Raw genomic sequence first — 17,500 nt, forward strand, 5'->3', positions numbered from 1 at the left:
CATTCCTGCACCCCACAGTAACACATTCTTAGATGCACTAAGATAAACAACACACTAGATACCCATGTGAGAAATATTGAGTGTGTAAGAAGCATTTACATATAAAGAAAACGGAAATGAGAGGGAAAACAAAATTAATGATTTTTTTGTGATCCTTGACTACTCCATTAGCATCACCTGGACCTTCCGGGGGCCAATGTAGAGTGGGGATAGGGGCATCTTCCTCCACATCAAGCAATGAAGATCGTGCTGCAGTAACTGCTCGTTGCATCATCTCACGCACACCCAATCTGGATGATCCACCATTGTTGGGTGTTCCATTCCCAATAGGATTACCGCCAGACCCAGTACCATTGCCAGCTCCTCCTGAGGTGACAGTGCCATCTAAATAAAGATAAATTGGTTAGGTGTCACTACGTATCACTCACTAAAGGGTTTATTGGGTCCACAAGGAGCCTTACCAAGAGAATCTGTCAGAGGCAACTTATCCATCCATCAAGATTTCAAGCTATGAGAGCTTTAGTTGTAAAAGACCAGAGCAATGAATGAGTGGGTTTAGGAATTGATTACTGGACCCTGAGATTGGATTTTGGTACATGTACACTGTACACGCAAGTCATACCAAAGTACAAATGCAGTTGTTCACTGTATTGATGATTTGGCAGCAATATGATTAGAAAAATCACCAGGAAGGAGATTAAAATGAGCAACATGCAACAAAAACAACTATTAGCAGCCCTTGTTGGATACCACACAATAAGTATCTTGGTTAAAATGATTACCGTGAAACAAATGCCTGGAGAGAAGAATCATTTCACGCCAAAAAAAAGGTGGGAAGGCCTTTTTAATAACTTCTGATCCACAGTCGGTGGTACATAAATCTCAAAGGGGAAGAACAGATTAATACTTAATAATAGTTAATAGCTGTAACAGGTCCCTGTTACAGCTATTAACTAGATTGTAGCTTAGCAAATACAACATTCATGGAAGGTAAATTTCAAACAGGGTAGCAATAATTCTCTGCATTGTTTAAGAAAGGAACGACCATTTAAAATCATCACAGAAGAGTTCTAACTTTTTCAACAAGGGCCTAATTTGTGTGTTGGTACCAAAAAAGGAGAACCGATATTTTGCGCTAGGATTTTGCATGAAACATGAATTTCTTCTTCACTCCCTTTTCCTGATGAGATGCAGTACTATATGATTGCTGAAGGCAAGATTAGTTTTTCTGTCCACAGGAAGTACATTGATGTTAGGGTCTAAGAATTATCCCGTCCTTGTCGTGAAATGAAAAACACAAGAGTGAATCAAGTCGGAGATTAAATAGGTTTTGATTTGGGTGATGAATTCCATCGCTATTTTGTAGGATTCCTGGTTCTCTTTTTAAACATACTGAGTTTAGCCACCTATCAAACAGCCTTCATCTGAAAAGCCCACAAACTTTGTAGCTTTAAACAGCAACTCTTACCACTTGAACGAACAGCAGCTGCTGCGGCTGCTACTGCTGCTGCTAGAGCATCTACTGCACCCTTAATGGATTCCAGCTTATTTCCGAGAGCACCATTATTTGAACCTGCCCCACTGTTAACCTGTGATTCTGTTGTCTCACCAGGTTCATGAGCAGACACTGGGAAACTTTTGGACACACAAGCATGAAGAATGTTTCTGTTACCGTCACACCTCTCTTGCAAAGCTGCCTCTAAAATGCTTTCCCTTTGTGCTGTTGACACAAAAGGAAATGGACAAAATTGTCTTATTGATTTGGAAATATCACCATATCTCATACATGGCCACAAAATTCAACTATCGTCAGTCCATATTTAGGGCAAGTTTCAGTTTAAGGGCTAACAACTGATGGCCAGAGCCAGATAGTACAATAACAAGATGCCCAAACAATGGCGTTTACGTAATGGGAATTTCGCACGTCCTCTGACTTATCATATAAAGGCAATAGATCACAAGTTTCTATCGTTTAAAGGCATGAGAAACGACTTAAGATGTTGGAAGAACACTCGAAGAATTCGTAAATCATTCGCCTGCAGCTCATGATTCTTCTCATGTTCTTTGAACATCCTATTGCTAAAAGTACTTACATCGAAGGCATATTTGTCTTCTGTTCTAGTTACCAGTAGAACTTGACAGAACATTGATTTTAACTGTACTGAACAGGAATTAATGTCACTACAATACAGTATGTGCAGACATACTAAAAAATGAGTCCCAATGTTATCTTAAATTAAAGCCCATACAGGTCTTATCAATCTGTCCATTATAATTTAAAACATGCCTGAAGCCAAGACTGATTCCAATTATGTCTCAGAGAATCTTTAAAAATAGCTAAGCTTAGTTCAAGAAAACAGTCAACTGCACATGAGGACTTCCTTGGATGGGTAAATTAAACAATAATAAATTGATAAAATGCTTTCGATTAGTTGGGACTTAAGACAGGACTTTGCGACCGAGTAGTGCGCTTGTAATGCATGGGCACAGGTTCGAATCACGGAGGCTAATTATTATACAAGGTTACGATTGTTCCCCCAGGTCCCCGGTTTCTGGAGCTTAATTCAATTTTAATGAGTTACAACTCCCAAGCTCTTCGTGGGTAAATAAATTATGAACATGTGACTTGTAATGTTATTGGTACAATGTAAGTACTGCTATTACAATTGATTATCTCAAACTAAATAAGTTCAAGGGCCATAGGGGTCATATGAAAACCTGAATTGGAACTGAATTGAAAGCACACAGATACTATTTTAGACAATGATTTAAGTTGATGATGATGATGATGATGATAATGATACAGATGCAAACTTCTGAAAGCTCTCACCTGGATTTTCTTCCAAGAATGTCAGAAAATGCCTAATGGCATCCCAGTCGCATTTAAGAACATGAGACATCAACTGTTGGCTCTAGATAGAAAGTCAGTTTGTCACTATTAGAGGACTCTCCAGGTACATGTAAAACGATTTACTAAGTTGTTTGTGAATTCCTCTGGAATACTTATTTGTTTTCCCTTACCCACCTAACCCCAGTTGTTTGAAGGGTGGATAGAACGTTGGATAAATGACAATTTGCTAGAAAACACAGTTGGGATTCCCAAGTGCTTTTATGCTGGGAAGTTGTTTATCTGGAGAATAATAGAAATCTCAGACAGAGCAAGACTTCCATGATTTGATTACAGGGCTTGGAAACCTTGCATGAATATATTTTGGCAGGTGTTCAAGCAAGGTCCTAAAAACGCCACTAATAGATTTTACTCCCATGCCATATAACTTTACTCATCAATAGGGCACCCAAAGTAGCAAATGGGTTAGGGAGGTTCTAGACGTGTTTTTTCAAACACCTTAAATATATCAAAAATTGAATACATGCACAAGGAGAACTCGGATTTTTTCTGAGTATCCCAGAGTCACCATTGAAAAAATATCATCTCTTCAAATCATCTCCTGGCGTCAACAACTTCCATCTCAGTCATTCATTTCAGCTTTTACGTAGTTGGTGAACCTGAGTCATCTTGCAATGACTCTGGGATTGCCATGAGAAATTGACATAAAAATAAAACAATGTGCATAAGGCCCAACTACAGTGTACATCCAGTGAAATTAAGTCAATGTGCTTTGGAGGTATGGAATAGACTTCTTTAGCTTCGCAGTCATGTGGTCTCTATTGGGTAATATAACATTCAAGATGGTGGCCGCAAGTGAGTGTTCCTACGCAGCGTGGAAGAAATCGCCACAAAATCTTGCAAATGTCTTGCCGATTACAATCGTAAATCATCTCAAAGGTTGTGGGAAAAAGGGAATTGGTCAAAAAGGTACTCAATTCTTCACAGAAAATTATGTGCACGATGTTTTGTAGTTGACGAGGTAGGCAGGGGACCTCGAACGTCTGAGATAAAAAACCGCAGCTACCGCAGTCAGAAGAAGTCCAAAGCTCCTCATGCAGAGGGAAATGTCGATAGAGCGCAAATGCTCATGTAATGCGGGGTAAAATTTATATCCATGTTAGGTTATTTTTAAAAGTGCAAAATTGTCATTAAAATGAAGTTTTTAACGGTTATTAATTTATTCAGCTGTCTGGTGTGGGGAGAGTCAAGAAATTCCTCTAAAATCAGGTTACTTCTCCCGAATGTTAAAAGGGCTGCTTTAAATCATGCAATTTTACGACAAATTACTCTCTATTACTTTTTTTTATTTTATTCAAACATGACATTGTTCACTTTCGTCACTGTGCACAAGTCAACATTTATCTTTTAAGAGTTTTCATTCTTCCTTCATCTAAAAGTATTTTCTTTGTAAATTTATTTGTCTCGAATTAATATTGAACAATGTATTGTATTGACAAGTGCACAATTACAGAAAGAACATTCATGAGCTCTTGAGGAATCGTCAGTATCAGTTCTTGATCCAAATTGCACTCATCAACACGTCCCGGCGATTCTTGATCAGAGTCGAACGGCAATGAAGTATCAACTCTTTGGTGTTTGCTTGCCTTAGTGTTCCAATACGTTATGTTTTTTAGGCACCCTCCTGGAAGAACAAACTCAAGTACCCTTCTAAACTTTTCGTGGCTGGAAAATCCGGTTTAATGGTTAAATTTTTCACTTCATGGTCTCTACCTTGTGCTAGATCTCTCAAAACAGTCACTGCGAATCTGTGTTCACAAGGTATATCTCAAAGTCTGATTGAATGGAGCAGGAAACGAAGTTCTCCCAACAGGTTTCATCGTATTCTCCTCCCCCGTCGAATGCTGTTTCTGTTAATTCTGATTCTAGGACAGCATTCATCTCTTCAATCCTCTTCTCTTTTCTGGCAATGCCTCTCAGTTTTTTTTTAATCCAGCTAAAAGTTGACTGGGAAGCCCCAGTTTTCAGATTCCTTTTAATAGTATAAAAGTCTACAAAATCTTCTTTTTGAAAGTGGGCTGAACAAAGTTTCAAATGTTTGGTGACTGTAAAATCCTTTTTGGGGTCCCTTTTTATCCTAGATATCCAGACCTACAAGATGTGGGGAAGATTAATTTACAAATCTGAAGACCGAAATAATAATTATTTATATAAGTACACTGTCTGGAAAGCCATGCCATGATAGCCCTTCCATTGTCGAATTGTTACAGCAATCATAAGCACAACAGTATTGTACCATGCCCAAAAACAACGGAAGAATTTCCGTAGAAAGAAGAAAAAGGAGACAAAATCTTTACGCTTCACAGATTCTCTTTGCAATGCAAATCTTTGTTTACCCAATGCACATCACGTGATCAACCTATGATGTAAGAGTCTTAAGTAGTCTATTAAGCAGTGACTAATTAATTAAAATAATTAAAAATAATTAATTATGAAATATCAATGGCTTTGTTCTGTGATGCCTGTGGCTTATCAATCACAAATAACATGCAATTTAATGAGTAGCAATCTACCTCTACAGCAAGAACAACAACGAGAGCTCTGGCTTTGCATTCACTCCCAGGCCTCACAGATGTAACGCCAACGCCAAGGCTTTGCAGTGGAGGAATATCCTAAAAAAAGATGCAATAAAAAGGAACAAAACAAACCAAGCAATAAACATACACGTAACAGGAGTCACACAATCATAAAATTAATGAGCTGTTCAATTTCTTGAAACTTAGCAATTTAAAGCACCAAATCAAACAAATTAACATGAAAGTTGAAAACGCCAAGACAGAAGAAGATGGGTTGATAGACTACGGCTTATACCCCTGTAGAAGCCCTTTTTTTGGAGATGCTGAAAAGAAATACTGCTGATTGCCTAAGAAAAGAAAACGAGCCTGCAATCACATGCAGTTGACACATGAGAGGACATGTAAAACATCTTAAGAAGAATGATTTGGTTCTGTTTATCTGTGCACCAATGTACCTGTTTTAGTTTACAAGGACATACGTGTTGCATGAATCAGAGTGTTTGACAACTTTCACTTTTAAGTTGATCAGGCCTTTGAACTGAACACATTGACAGTGAATAGGGTGGCCCAGGGCTGGGTTAAAATCGCCATCATGCAGAAGTTTACAGGTGTCTGTTTTGATAAGGCATTATCCAGTGGATAGTGTAATAGTGCTGTCTGCCCTTAAAAAACTAAGGGATGTACTAAAAAAAATCAATAATACTGCAAGGAAGCCTTTATAGAAGTGGTGCTGTCTTTTATCTCTTTCAGAATAACAGTATGTGCTCAAGTACTCACCATCCAAGCAGGATCTTTAACAGTACCAAGAAAGTTCTTTGACAAAGGAAACAGTCCACCATTCGCATCAGTCATCATAATGAGTGAATCCTGACAAAAAGAAATCCAAACAACACTTGAGAATTACTAAACATAGGGCCACATCTGGCCTCGGCTGTTCAAAAAGTGGAAAACGCTATCCACCGGATAAATCACTATCCAGCAGATATACATGTACACTAGCAAAACCAATTGAGTTATCCAGTGGATAGCGCTACCCACCCTTCAAACAACTGGGGCCTGGTATTAAGATAATTATTAAACTACTGTAGTCTTCAACAATGACGCCCAGACATTGATTCCAAAGGGATTAACAAAATGGTTTTGTAACATTTGTTAAACTGCTGATTTTGATTTGTGCAACAATTGCACAATGTTAACATAGAGTAACTGCTCACACGATTCCCACAATTAATTCTCCAATTATTGTTCATATATGCAATGAAGGAATTCCTTCCTCTGTTCTTTATGTGGAAAATTTCAGCTTAGATATTGGTTGTGAAAGGAATGAACAGCCCTTTTTAAAACGATTTGTTCAAGTAGCCAGGCTGGGGTCTCTGTAAAGAACAACAACCTTCCAAGTAAACAACAAACAATAATTATACAATTGTAAGAACCCAGATCTGCTTTGCTGTCTAAAGAGAGAGGCAAGATGGTCACAAAAGCAAAAAGTGCCCTACAGGACAATGGCTAAAAGTAGCAACTTTCACACCATCACAATGCAAAAAAGTGCAAAAATATAATACACTGTTATGCTTTCCTGTGAAATGTGATACTGTAGAAGACCAAAAAATGCAACTTTTTTTTTTGAACAGCAAACTGTTATCTATGTGAAACCACTTTAAACTTACATCTCCAGTTGGATATAGTTTAATGTCTCGTGATCCAGGCTGACTGAGGAAGGTTGCACAGACTTTTGGCATGGTTCCTCCAGTTTCTGGTTTGGAGGATGCAAGGCTGTACAGAGCATAACGAACACCTAATGATGACGTCCTCAATATCACATGAACTCCTGCATGAAAAAAAACAACACTTTCATCAAAACATGGGCATGATCTCATCAACGAGTACAGCATAATGATATAAAAGAAACCTTGACAGTTCTCAAGGTAAACATACCTCATTCATACTTGTTTTCGGGGATTTTGATTTCCCAAAAATGGAAAAGGCATATTTTGCAGAACTTCAATTTTGCAATTTGGCGAAAGAAAGGAACTGGTGAAAATTGTTGAACTAGTGATCTGCATTAACAAACAGTCAGTCTCAGTTCGTTTACCCCAAAGTTACGGGTGCAAAGCATTATTAAGATCACCACTTGTGCAAGGAGGATAGGAAATTCCAATCAAGGTTGTTATTGAAATGGAGGCCACGACAAGGAACAGAGAAATAAGTAAAAAATACAAACAGCTTGTTGTCACGAGTTACAAGGAGCCATATGAGTTATTTAAACACTGTGCACCAAGGATAAATGTATTTTACTGGAACAACAGCAAGATTGTTTTGATTTAAAGGAAGAGGGCTCAAACTCCGAAAGTTAAAGGATTTCATAACAGGGTATTAAATTTTGCTTTGTTAATTTTCCTGTGTCTTTAATTTCAAGATCTCTTGAAAATTGTGAAAATTAAGTCCCACAAAAATTATTACGAATAAGGTACGTAAATTGTTAAGGCTACCCATGAGCAATTATTGTGTTTGGAAAAAATATTATTTTATAAAACAGTTTTATCATCACACCTGGTCCTTCTCCTTTCAATAATCATAACAGTTACTGTTAAAGCAATCTTCAGTTTTTGTTGACTGCAATGGATGGTATACGTTTATAAACAGTACAGGTGTAAGTGCCTAAAAATTACCAGATACACTGTACAATAATTTATTTTTATTAAATCATAAAAAAACGACTATCGCTTGTGTTAAGGCTAGAGTTTCAATACCGGTAACAATGATGATGGCATCACAAGAAGGTAGTTTACTATACCTTTACAGTTAACAGTAACAGCAATAGGTCTAGTGCCTGGTGGAACACACAACAGCTTTGGAGTGCGCTGAATACAGTCAGGGATCTTGTTAGCAGCAGACGACTTTACCAGCTACAAGAAAATAGGTAATGTAAAAAATTACATTCTACAACTAATTGGCCTCTTTCATATCACTGAATGTAGTTCACTTTGAAGAATTCATCACAAAATAATAAAATGTGATATGTAAGATAATGTTACATGTAAGACCATAAACAACTGAATATTAAATTTTGTATGACAATAACATTAGCAGCAACAGGAAAAAGTAATGTTTTGACAACTGCTTCCTTAATTAGCTAATATCAAAAATACCATAATATTCTTTGTTTGTCCCTCCAAAATGTTGCATAAGCATCGTTTTTATTTTCTCTTGGACCTTATAATGGTGATCCCAAGAGAAAATGGAAACAATGCTTATGCAAAATTTTGGAGGGACAAACAAAGAGTACTATGGTATTTTTGATATTATATTAGCTAATTATGAAGGACAAAAGATTGTTAATAATAGCTTGCATCATTATAAAATACAAAAAAATACTCTAAATAAGAACAAGGTAGCGGAATGCAAACCTGAAAAGGAAACTCTGAATAAAGGATGTGCACCAAATCAGTGTTTACAGTTAACCATTTCCCCCAAGTACAAGAGCCATGAATGTATACCTGCAATTCATCCTTACGCAGAAGGCGCACGTCTTGCAAGAGCAATGTGGCTTCTTCATTGTTGCCAACTTCCCTTCCAATTGCTCCTTGAAGGCCACTTTCCTTTGGTGGGAACTTGACAGCAGCATAAGGGCCATCCACCTTGGAAAGACAAACAACTCTCTTTCTCCCTCAAGGTCTTGATTCAATGTCAAGACAAAAAAACCTTACTACATAACTGTAAGAGAAAAACTACTCCATAATTTCAGCAGGAATCCTGAAACAACTTGTACCTGAATGAGCCATACATGTAGTTCTGAATGAGCCATAGTAAGGACTCTGACGATTTATTGAGGCTTACATAATTGGTCAGTTGAGTGAGGTGGCTATAATACTGGCCATTGATGAATAATTAATGCTACCTTAATTAATTAACCACTCCACCATAGAAGCTCTTCAGGGCCAAAGAAACAAAATCAGCGAAATAACAGAACAAAACAACAACTTAAAGAATCACAGGAGGCAAACCAGATGGCTATTTATAAGTGCAATGGACAAGTTTAAGCAGGGCCTATCAGGATTAAATTCAACAAGTTGTCAGAATGAGTCCTGAACTGGGAATATCTGGATTTCAAGGCAAATGCCATAATCACTGTGCCAACCATGTGACATCACAATAATTTATACTCAAATGAACGTCAAAGTAACTTGATTGAAGTGTTTTTCAAATTATTTCAAACATTCAGGTTACATGTATTGTTTGTTGGTTATTTTTTCTTTTTACACCACTGGATAAAAATACAAAAATGAACACAACCCATGTCGGTTAAACCCTGCAAGCCCAAGTTACAAGTACATAATGACTCTTATATTTCGAAACAGAAACTGGATTATCGTAACCAAAGAAGAGAGATTGCAGATTGCAATAAGAGTTGTAATGAAGGTTGTTGAACATACATGTAACTTAATATCTCATTTTCAAAATATTTAAGTTTCTTATTGATAACTATTAACCTTCATGAAACAATCTAAGAACTACATGTAGGGCGTAACGTTAAAAACTTTAAGTGAACATCCCACAGGTGTTCATGGAATACCCAGTGCACGCTGTAGAGACTGGACCCACCTGTGCTAGAGACCCACTGGAATGCCACCACAGTTGCTTTAAGAATGATGATTACGATACCAAACATTTTGCCCAAAATAAAATTAGTACCTTCTCAATTCCTGATGTACAATGCACATGTATCGTACCCATCCAAACAAGCTACGAAGTACAACTACATGTACTACATGTAAAGCACAGGCAACACAAAAGCAGTATGCAACAAAAATAAAACATACCTTAAGAACTTTTCCGACAGGTATGTTACGCTTATCCTCAACAAAAATAACATCCTTTAGATCCCAGTCTTGAATGGACTTGTCATCTGCAGCTTCTAAAGATGGATCCTTTTTTCTCTCTGAAATCAGTAGGGAATCGAGATCAGTATTTGTTATAAAATAATATTTTCAAAAAATGCCTTGGGGGAATTCCAAATTGACATCTCTGCAATATAAATAGAGCCATGATTTTATTCTGGTGATAAAAAACCTAAATCTTACAGTTTATTTCTGGTTCACTTTAAAAGGAGGAGTGGCTCCCACATTCATTTTCTGTGGAGCAATCACAGTAAGTTATAAAAGTAGCTTATCTTATTACATACATACTCAATTGACCACTTCCCCATAGGGGCTTTCTAGGGCAGGGGCAATGAAACGAACTGAACAACTCTTAATCCTAATGTGCCAGGGGCAAACCAGTTGGCAATTTACAATTGCAGCCTCAGCAGTTAAACCAGGGACAACCAGGATCAAATTCAACCAGTAGTCAGAACAAGTCTTACCAGTAAACCCAGTGCCATAAACCCTGAGTTACACTGCCTTCTGCTTATTACTTTTAGTGAAGGAATTATCGTTAAACAATTTATGTCACACGTACAGCCTCCCTTTGATTTCCTTAACATCAGAGACAGAGTTTGCCAAGCAACTATGACAGCAATTATTGTCACAGTATGTGAAATTATTATTTTGTACAAGTACGTGTACCTTTTAAAATCACACTTTGGAAAAAAAAAAGAGTAGCTCAGTAATCCCATTAGGATAAAGAAATGACTAAAATGTAGCAAATCAAACTTACTTAGTCCAAGAGAGCCAGGAACATCAGCATCTGGTTCTTCAAATGCTGGTGGATTGCAAGGAGGTTTCTCATCGCCATAAGGCAACACTTTAAAGCGACACTTGTCATCCAAATTCCAAGCCGACTCTATTAACTGCCCCATGCGAGGGACTCCAGAAGAGATATTGAACCCAATAGAACCAGGATGGTATAAAGGACAACTGCGCAAGCACACCTAATGACAAAAAAAGAGAAAGTTGATGGGAGAAATGTAAGAACACAAATACATTAAATCAGTCAAATCCTGGGTAGTATTTTTCCATTAAATGCAAATCCTCTTTTGTCAAGTACATGTACACTGTTCATGTTGTTCGTTTATCTAATATATAGATTTAGCCAAGCCTAAAAGTGGAGCTCCCTGGTTAGTGAAAATAAAGGGGTTTCGAATTGTGCAGCATTTTGATGTTTCCAGTTGCTGGTAAATCATTTTCTTTGCTTTTATCTATATAAAAATTCATTGCCTAACTAGTCAATTCCATCGTAAATTTCACGCTAAAAGCTGATATTGCATGAATCGCAAAGTGCAATATCGGTTTTTTGAGTGAAATTTACTTTGGAATTCACCAGTTTGGCAATGAATTTTTCCTGAACTGCACGAGTTTTAAAAGAAAACAAGCACCCACTCAGGAGCAAATGGAAAAGGGAAAAAGCCATTTCAGAGTCTACTGTCAATAGCCAGCAAATAGGAATCACGCTAAAATTAGATAGCGTCAAGAACTTTGTCAATTCAAGGTCAAAAATAGAGTTTTACTGATGTACTTTATTCCACTTTATCTCTGAAAACGAGATCATTCACATTTTGATGTATTTCAAAGAAACACACCAGCAATGCAACCAAGAAAGGACAAACTTCAACCACCAAATGCCTTAAGATATCTGCTACATCAATTTCTTTCTTTAGTTCAGTTTTTTTCTGAGGACTATTACAGCAGGTTGACTGGAGGCATACGGAGTAAAAGTGCAAAATGGGTCTCTGACGCATGGCATTGAAACCCTGCGTGACAAAGAATGCCGAATTCGTTTAGAGACATAAGCCCCTTTCAGTGCCGTCTGTTTTATTTTCTTCTAGGGTAAACTTGACCTTCCTTGAAAAGCAAAAGAAAGATCATGGTAAAAGCGAACACAAGCAAAAAATCACTGAAAAAACTTACTTTCCAGTCGTCTGCATTTTGGTCAGTATAAAATGCAGACTGCAGACTGGGCCTATTTTGTACCTAGTCTGCATTTACCACATTGTGTTTTATTTGAGAGCCTGGAACCAAATGTTTACTTTCGGTTGTCGTAGCCTCACTGCAACTTCTGTGGTGCCATTCTGAGTATTTGATGATCGCAAAAAAACTTGGAATATTACAAAATTACAGTAATCTCCTCAGTAGCGCTGTTTTCTTTTTTTTTCCCAAAATTATTAAGCTCGACAAATATTTGGGAAAGCACTTTATCTTACAAGCTTTTATTGCGAATAATTGGAGGAAAGGTCAGAAGCTATGTTCTTTGTTGTCTGGCATCTTCCAAACTGCAGTCTTGGCAATGGAAGGGTCGAAATAACGATCAGTGGCCAGCAAAAGTCATAAAGGGCAAAAGAAATTTACACTTTGTAGGTTCGCTCAAAAACTCACAATCACCAATGACACCGCTTCTCAATTCAAATGTTCTGGTACATGTAAGTTGATCACAGGAATTAAATATTCAGTTCTGTCTGTCGTTTTGTGGAAAAATAGAAAGAATGAATGTGAGAATGATATACACATATGAACGGAAATGTAGAACCCATTGGGAACTCGGGAAAATCCAGACGGGATTCAAACCCACATTTTATTTCATATGTGTATATCATTCTCATACTCGCTCACTTGGGTGGTTGGTTAGCGGCATCTCTGATATGCTCTAAGGTGACTGCACAATGCAATTATGAGCTATGCTGTCAGTCGATATTTGACTCTGCAGCTGTGTGATGCAGCTCGAGTCAAAGACCCACATTTCACCCTTGCTCACCATAGAGTCTTCAGTAGCTCAGTGGTTAGAGCACCCAACTAGATTACAGAGGGTCGTGGGATCGAATCCCATCTGGGGCTCGGATTTTTCCGAGTTCCCAATGGGTTCAACATGTCATTTAATAGACAGAACATCACAGCTAAATATAAGTTTGAATAATAGACAAAAAGGCGTGCATTGAAAAACGTGTGTACGCAAAAAATGCGTGTGCATTTTGTGTCAGTGTAGGACGCTTATTTCTGGTCTGGACTGTCACAACACTAAATGATACATATAAAGTCTGCCCTCCAATGTGGTTAATTACCTATGGTGAAGAGACTCCTGACCTTGCCTTTCAGTCCGGTTTAGGCATTGGCATTTCAATAATAATGTTATGATTGTTGCTTCAGTGAGTCAAATTCACTTTAAGGTTGTACATGTAATCTACCCACCTGAACACCTTTTACTATGCAGCTAGTAAAAGTTGTGCGGTTTCTGCGTGCCCTTGCGCGAGCTTTTTCCAAAAGCTTCTTTCTTTGCTCAAATGGTAGAATTCCCCTATGACAAGATGATCATACAGTGTAAGAGATAAAAAAATCTGGAAGCACTTCAACATTAAATTTTATTCTCTGAATTGTTTATTAAATAATGTCAATACCATTGAACCTCCACGTCCTTTTGCAAATGCCTTGGGACTAATAAACAATTATTACATAAGGTCTGTATTAATTAAAGGTTAAGGCAAGTGTACATGTACTTGGTATGTTGATTCCTCTTGTAGAGACCTTCATTATCTTAGCACTGATAACAATTAAATTCTTTGCCACCAGTTTCTCATCCTTCTCACAGGTACACTACACCTTAAACGTCAATAGTTGCAAAACAATGTTTATTTGTTGATAATAAGTGGCCTGGACTTGGACATGGAGATGTAGTGACGTGTTTCTTTCTGCTTCTGTTCAGGATTAGCTTTGTTTAATCTTTCATTTATTCATAAATGTCTGTGAACAACTACGGGGAGCAGGGATGGTGCAGTGGTTAGAGCACTCGCCTCTAACCAATGTGGCCGGGGTTCGATTCCCAAATCTGCCATCATACGTGGGTCGAGTTTGTTGATTCTCTTCTCTGCTCCTTTCGCCTTTCTGCTGTGAACCTACGTACTCTGTAATTTAGTTTAGTTTACCCTCACCTAACTTACTGTATTACAGTGTGGGGATCAACTTATCAAACCAATCTTAAGCGCATAATTACCCTTCAGAAAAAAGTTATACAGATTATTTCAAAATTAATGTTTCTTCCGATGCCCACACTGACAATCTATTCAGAGATCATCAAATTTTGAAATTTAATGACATTTATTTATTTCAAACTGCTAAGTTTATGTTTCTGTATATAAAACCCCTATACTGCAAACAATAATGTTGTTTCTTGAACCCTTCACTTGCAGGCCTGCACTTGTCTACTCTTTCTTTCATTTGGACTGAATAACCAATCAACAGAAGAATTCTTTATCTTAACCTTTGCCTTCCTGAAGTCTCCTCTCCATCTCCCATTTTAAATAATTGAAATTTATGAATCATAACTTGGACTGAAATTTTAAAAACTGAAATTCATGTTACTCATTGTAGTGGCATTCTTAAAAAATTGTTCATTCACCATTACCATTGCCTATAATTATGAATTCAACAAATTTAATAACATACAAGACAGTGCCCCTTACCACCAGTAAAGTGCTCCAGAGGACATCTGGGCACATGTGTAAAGTGAACATGTGTGAACAGAAACAACTTTGTCGCCTGAGAATTCAGCAAAACCTTGAGCAGAATGTTCCAGCTTGCTTGCGATGGAGGTCAGGGTTTCATCCATCCAAGTTGCAACCTGCAAAACATTTTATCAGAGAAGGCTTTTGTTTTGGTTCAATAATACAGTAAGTGTCACAAATTCTTCTGCTAGGGCACTACCGTGTTTACTAGAACAAGCACTATGCGCTTATTTAATTTGTTGTGCCTCAAGTGCGACACTGGAGGGTGGTGCTTATTTAAAATTTGGACTACACACAAAACTGTTTCTGTACGGAGATTAACAAAATAGTCTTTTTATAGTCTCCATTTGACTCTTACTGCATTTTACTTGATGGATGAGCCGTGCAATACAATCACTTTGAACTGAAGAACATCGGCTTTGATGCAAAGAAATTTCCCATGCTGTGTTACTTTTAAAAGTTTTTTTTTTTGGACGAAATTTCTTGAATACATGTAAGTGCTTCATTGGGACCACAGTGCTTATTCGGGGCCAGCACTTATTTGCTTTTTTGTCCCAAATGCTGCGGTTATTCGAGAGTGATGCTTTTCAGAGGCAGTGCTTATTTCAGTAAATACGGTAAAACATGTACAGTAATACTGTGAACACTGTACACAGAAATCAACTCACAGATAACTCAAATCAAGTCAAATGAAATGATGGTTTTTGAGAGGGAGAAATCAGAGAAACACCTCTCAGAGCAGAGAAGAGAACCAACGAACTCAACCCACTTGTGACGCCCAGTCTGGGAATCAAACCTTTGCCACATTGGTGAGAGCTGAGTGTTCAAACCACTACACAAACCAAGCTCCCCTTCATACATGTACAGTAGATAAATACCTTGGCATCTTTCTTACCTCTCGAAAAGTGGAAATACTAATTAACATAGATATTTTGTACAGAAATCACTTTTCGTTTTATTATGATGTTAGAGAGTCAAAAAAAAAAAAATTTTTATCAACAAAAATAATAATAGATATCAATGAGTAATGAACCAAAACTGAGCCATCCAAACCCTTTATTTTTACCAGATGTCTTAACTAAATTGGTGACAATACAGCTTGTACGGAAGTTTTACATTTAGATTTTAAGCTGCATTTTTCCCCTGTTATTATTATTACATGTACCTTGCCAGATTCTGTCAAGGCAGATGCCCTTATTGATGAAGCTGACACTGACACCACCTTCTCATCTTCAAGACCAAGAGCTGTTGCTCTGGGATGATATACGGCATTACCCTGTTCTTGATAAGGCAGAGGATCTTCCCATTTCCATTGATAAAGCTTACCATCAGCCCCAACACAAACCAGCTCAGAGTACATTGCACCAATGTGAATAAAGCGTGTGAGGTTACCATCCTATCAAGCAAACAAATTTGTGACAGCATAAATGTGTATCAAACTGTTATGAGCAGATTATGGCTCATTGACACGGCCATACCCGTAAAAGTGGCCACCTCAGTGAAGTGCTTTATGTGGTTCATATGTGCAAACATAATTACTTTTATCGACTATTTGAAATGATTTTTCACGTAAAAACCTCTACACAACATAGAGGAATTGAGGTTAGTGATGAAGATAAACATTAATTTTGCACACGAGCCATTATTTTGAGAACATGTTTTTAAAATGCCACAAACAGTTCGTGGTCATATTTTTCAAGTTGAAAATCATGCTAGATTTAACAAATCGAAAGTGGTTCAGCATTGTCTGTACTCTTATCGACAACGATATTTGTCATCACAATGGTCAAAATGTTGTGGACTCACAAGGCACAGCAGAGTGAGTGTGCAACAAATTTTGACGTGAACAAGACGCAAGCAGCGTTGTCTAGACTCTTATCAATAACAGCAAATTAGACAATCAGATTGCTAGATTACAAGCAATAATGGTAAAAATCAAATTAACTTATCATAAATGAAAACTTCATATTTTGGACTTAAAAATTTGGAAAGCTTGGTCAAAAAAAGGTTTTGAGCCATTTGCACATTTTTTTTCCCCATCGAAGCCTGAAGCATAATTAATTATGCAAAACACAGTGGTCTTTGTTTGTAGTCATGGAGAAATGACAGGTGTTGAAATAATTATTGGCTACCTAAATTAAAAAACTTTTTTTCACCTTTTCAACTTTTTGTGCCAGAACAATATTATTTTTGCACATTTTTGTACTTACGGTTATCTTTCTGAAAAGTCTTTGGTTGTCAGGCTGATTTTTTTTTTACTGAAAAGCCTATTTTATAACCACATTTCTATAAATAATCAAGTCTTTGAGGACCCATGCTTTCAACCGAGCGCAAATGAGATAAATGACCCGGGAGCTCCGCTTTTTGGCTTGGCTAAATCTATGTTATTTTGTATGAAGATTGTAAGATTGTAGTTGGTGGATTAAGTTTTCATGTTATGCTTGACCCAAACAAAAGAACTACACGTAACAAACTAGAATTTCAAAGATTAACAAGATTCCATGTTGCCGTACTATTCAGTGATAGGGACCTTCAGATTCTAGTATGAGGATGAGAACGAATATGAGATTTGACTGCCTGATTTTAGTGATTATACTGACAAAATTTATAACCCGGACGATTAATCTTACTCTTTGTTAGCAACATAGG

The 17,500-nt window shown here is 37.3% G+C and overlaps 1 protein-coding gene across 1 annotated transcript in view; it reads right to left on the minus strand.

Moving 5' to 3' along the window:
* Positions 1-17,500, minus strand: part of LOC138003710 (E3 ubiquitin-protein ligase UBR5-like) — an 86,320-nt gene that overhangs the window by 42,484 nt on the left and 26,336 nt on the right. The window contains exons 11-23 of the mRNA XM_068849915.1: positions 16,017-16,247; positions 14,810-14,967; positions 13,542-13,647; positions 11,080-11,293; positions 10,245-10,363; positions 8,922-9,062; positions 8,219-8,330; positions 7,092-7,252; positions 6,202-6,291; positions 5,422-5,520; positions 2,831-2,912; positions 1,469-1,720; positions 178-384 (exon numbers count right to left, since the gene is read on the minus strand). Of these exons, the coding sequence (XP_068706016.1) occupies positions 178-384; positions 1,469-1,720; positions 2,831-2,912; positions 5,422-5,520; positions 6,202-6,291; positions 7,092-7,252; positions 8,219-8,330; positions 8,922-9,062; positions 10,245-10,363; positions 11,080-11,293; positions 13,542-13,647; positions 14,810-14,967; positions 16,017-16,247 (1,972 nt within the window). The remainder of the gene's footprint in view (positions 1-177; positions 385-1,468; positions 1,721-2,830; positions 2,913-5,421; positions 5,521-6,201; positions 6,292-7,091; positions 7,253-8,218; positions 8,331-8,921; positions 9,063-10,244; positions 10,364-11,079; positions 11,294-13,541; positions 13,648-14,809; positions 14,968-16,016; positions 16,248-17,500) is intronic.

The sequence above is a fragment of the Montipora foliosa genome, chromosome 5, assembly GCF_036669935.1.
Source record: "Montipora foliosa isolate CH-2021 chromosome 5, ASM3666993v2, whole genome shotgun sequence".
Taxonomy (NCBI): Eukaryota; Metazoa; Cnidaria; class Anthozoa; order Scleractinia; family Acroporidae; genus Montipora; species Montipora foliosa.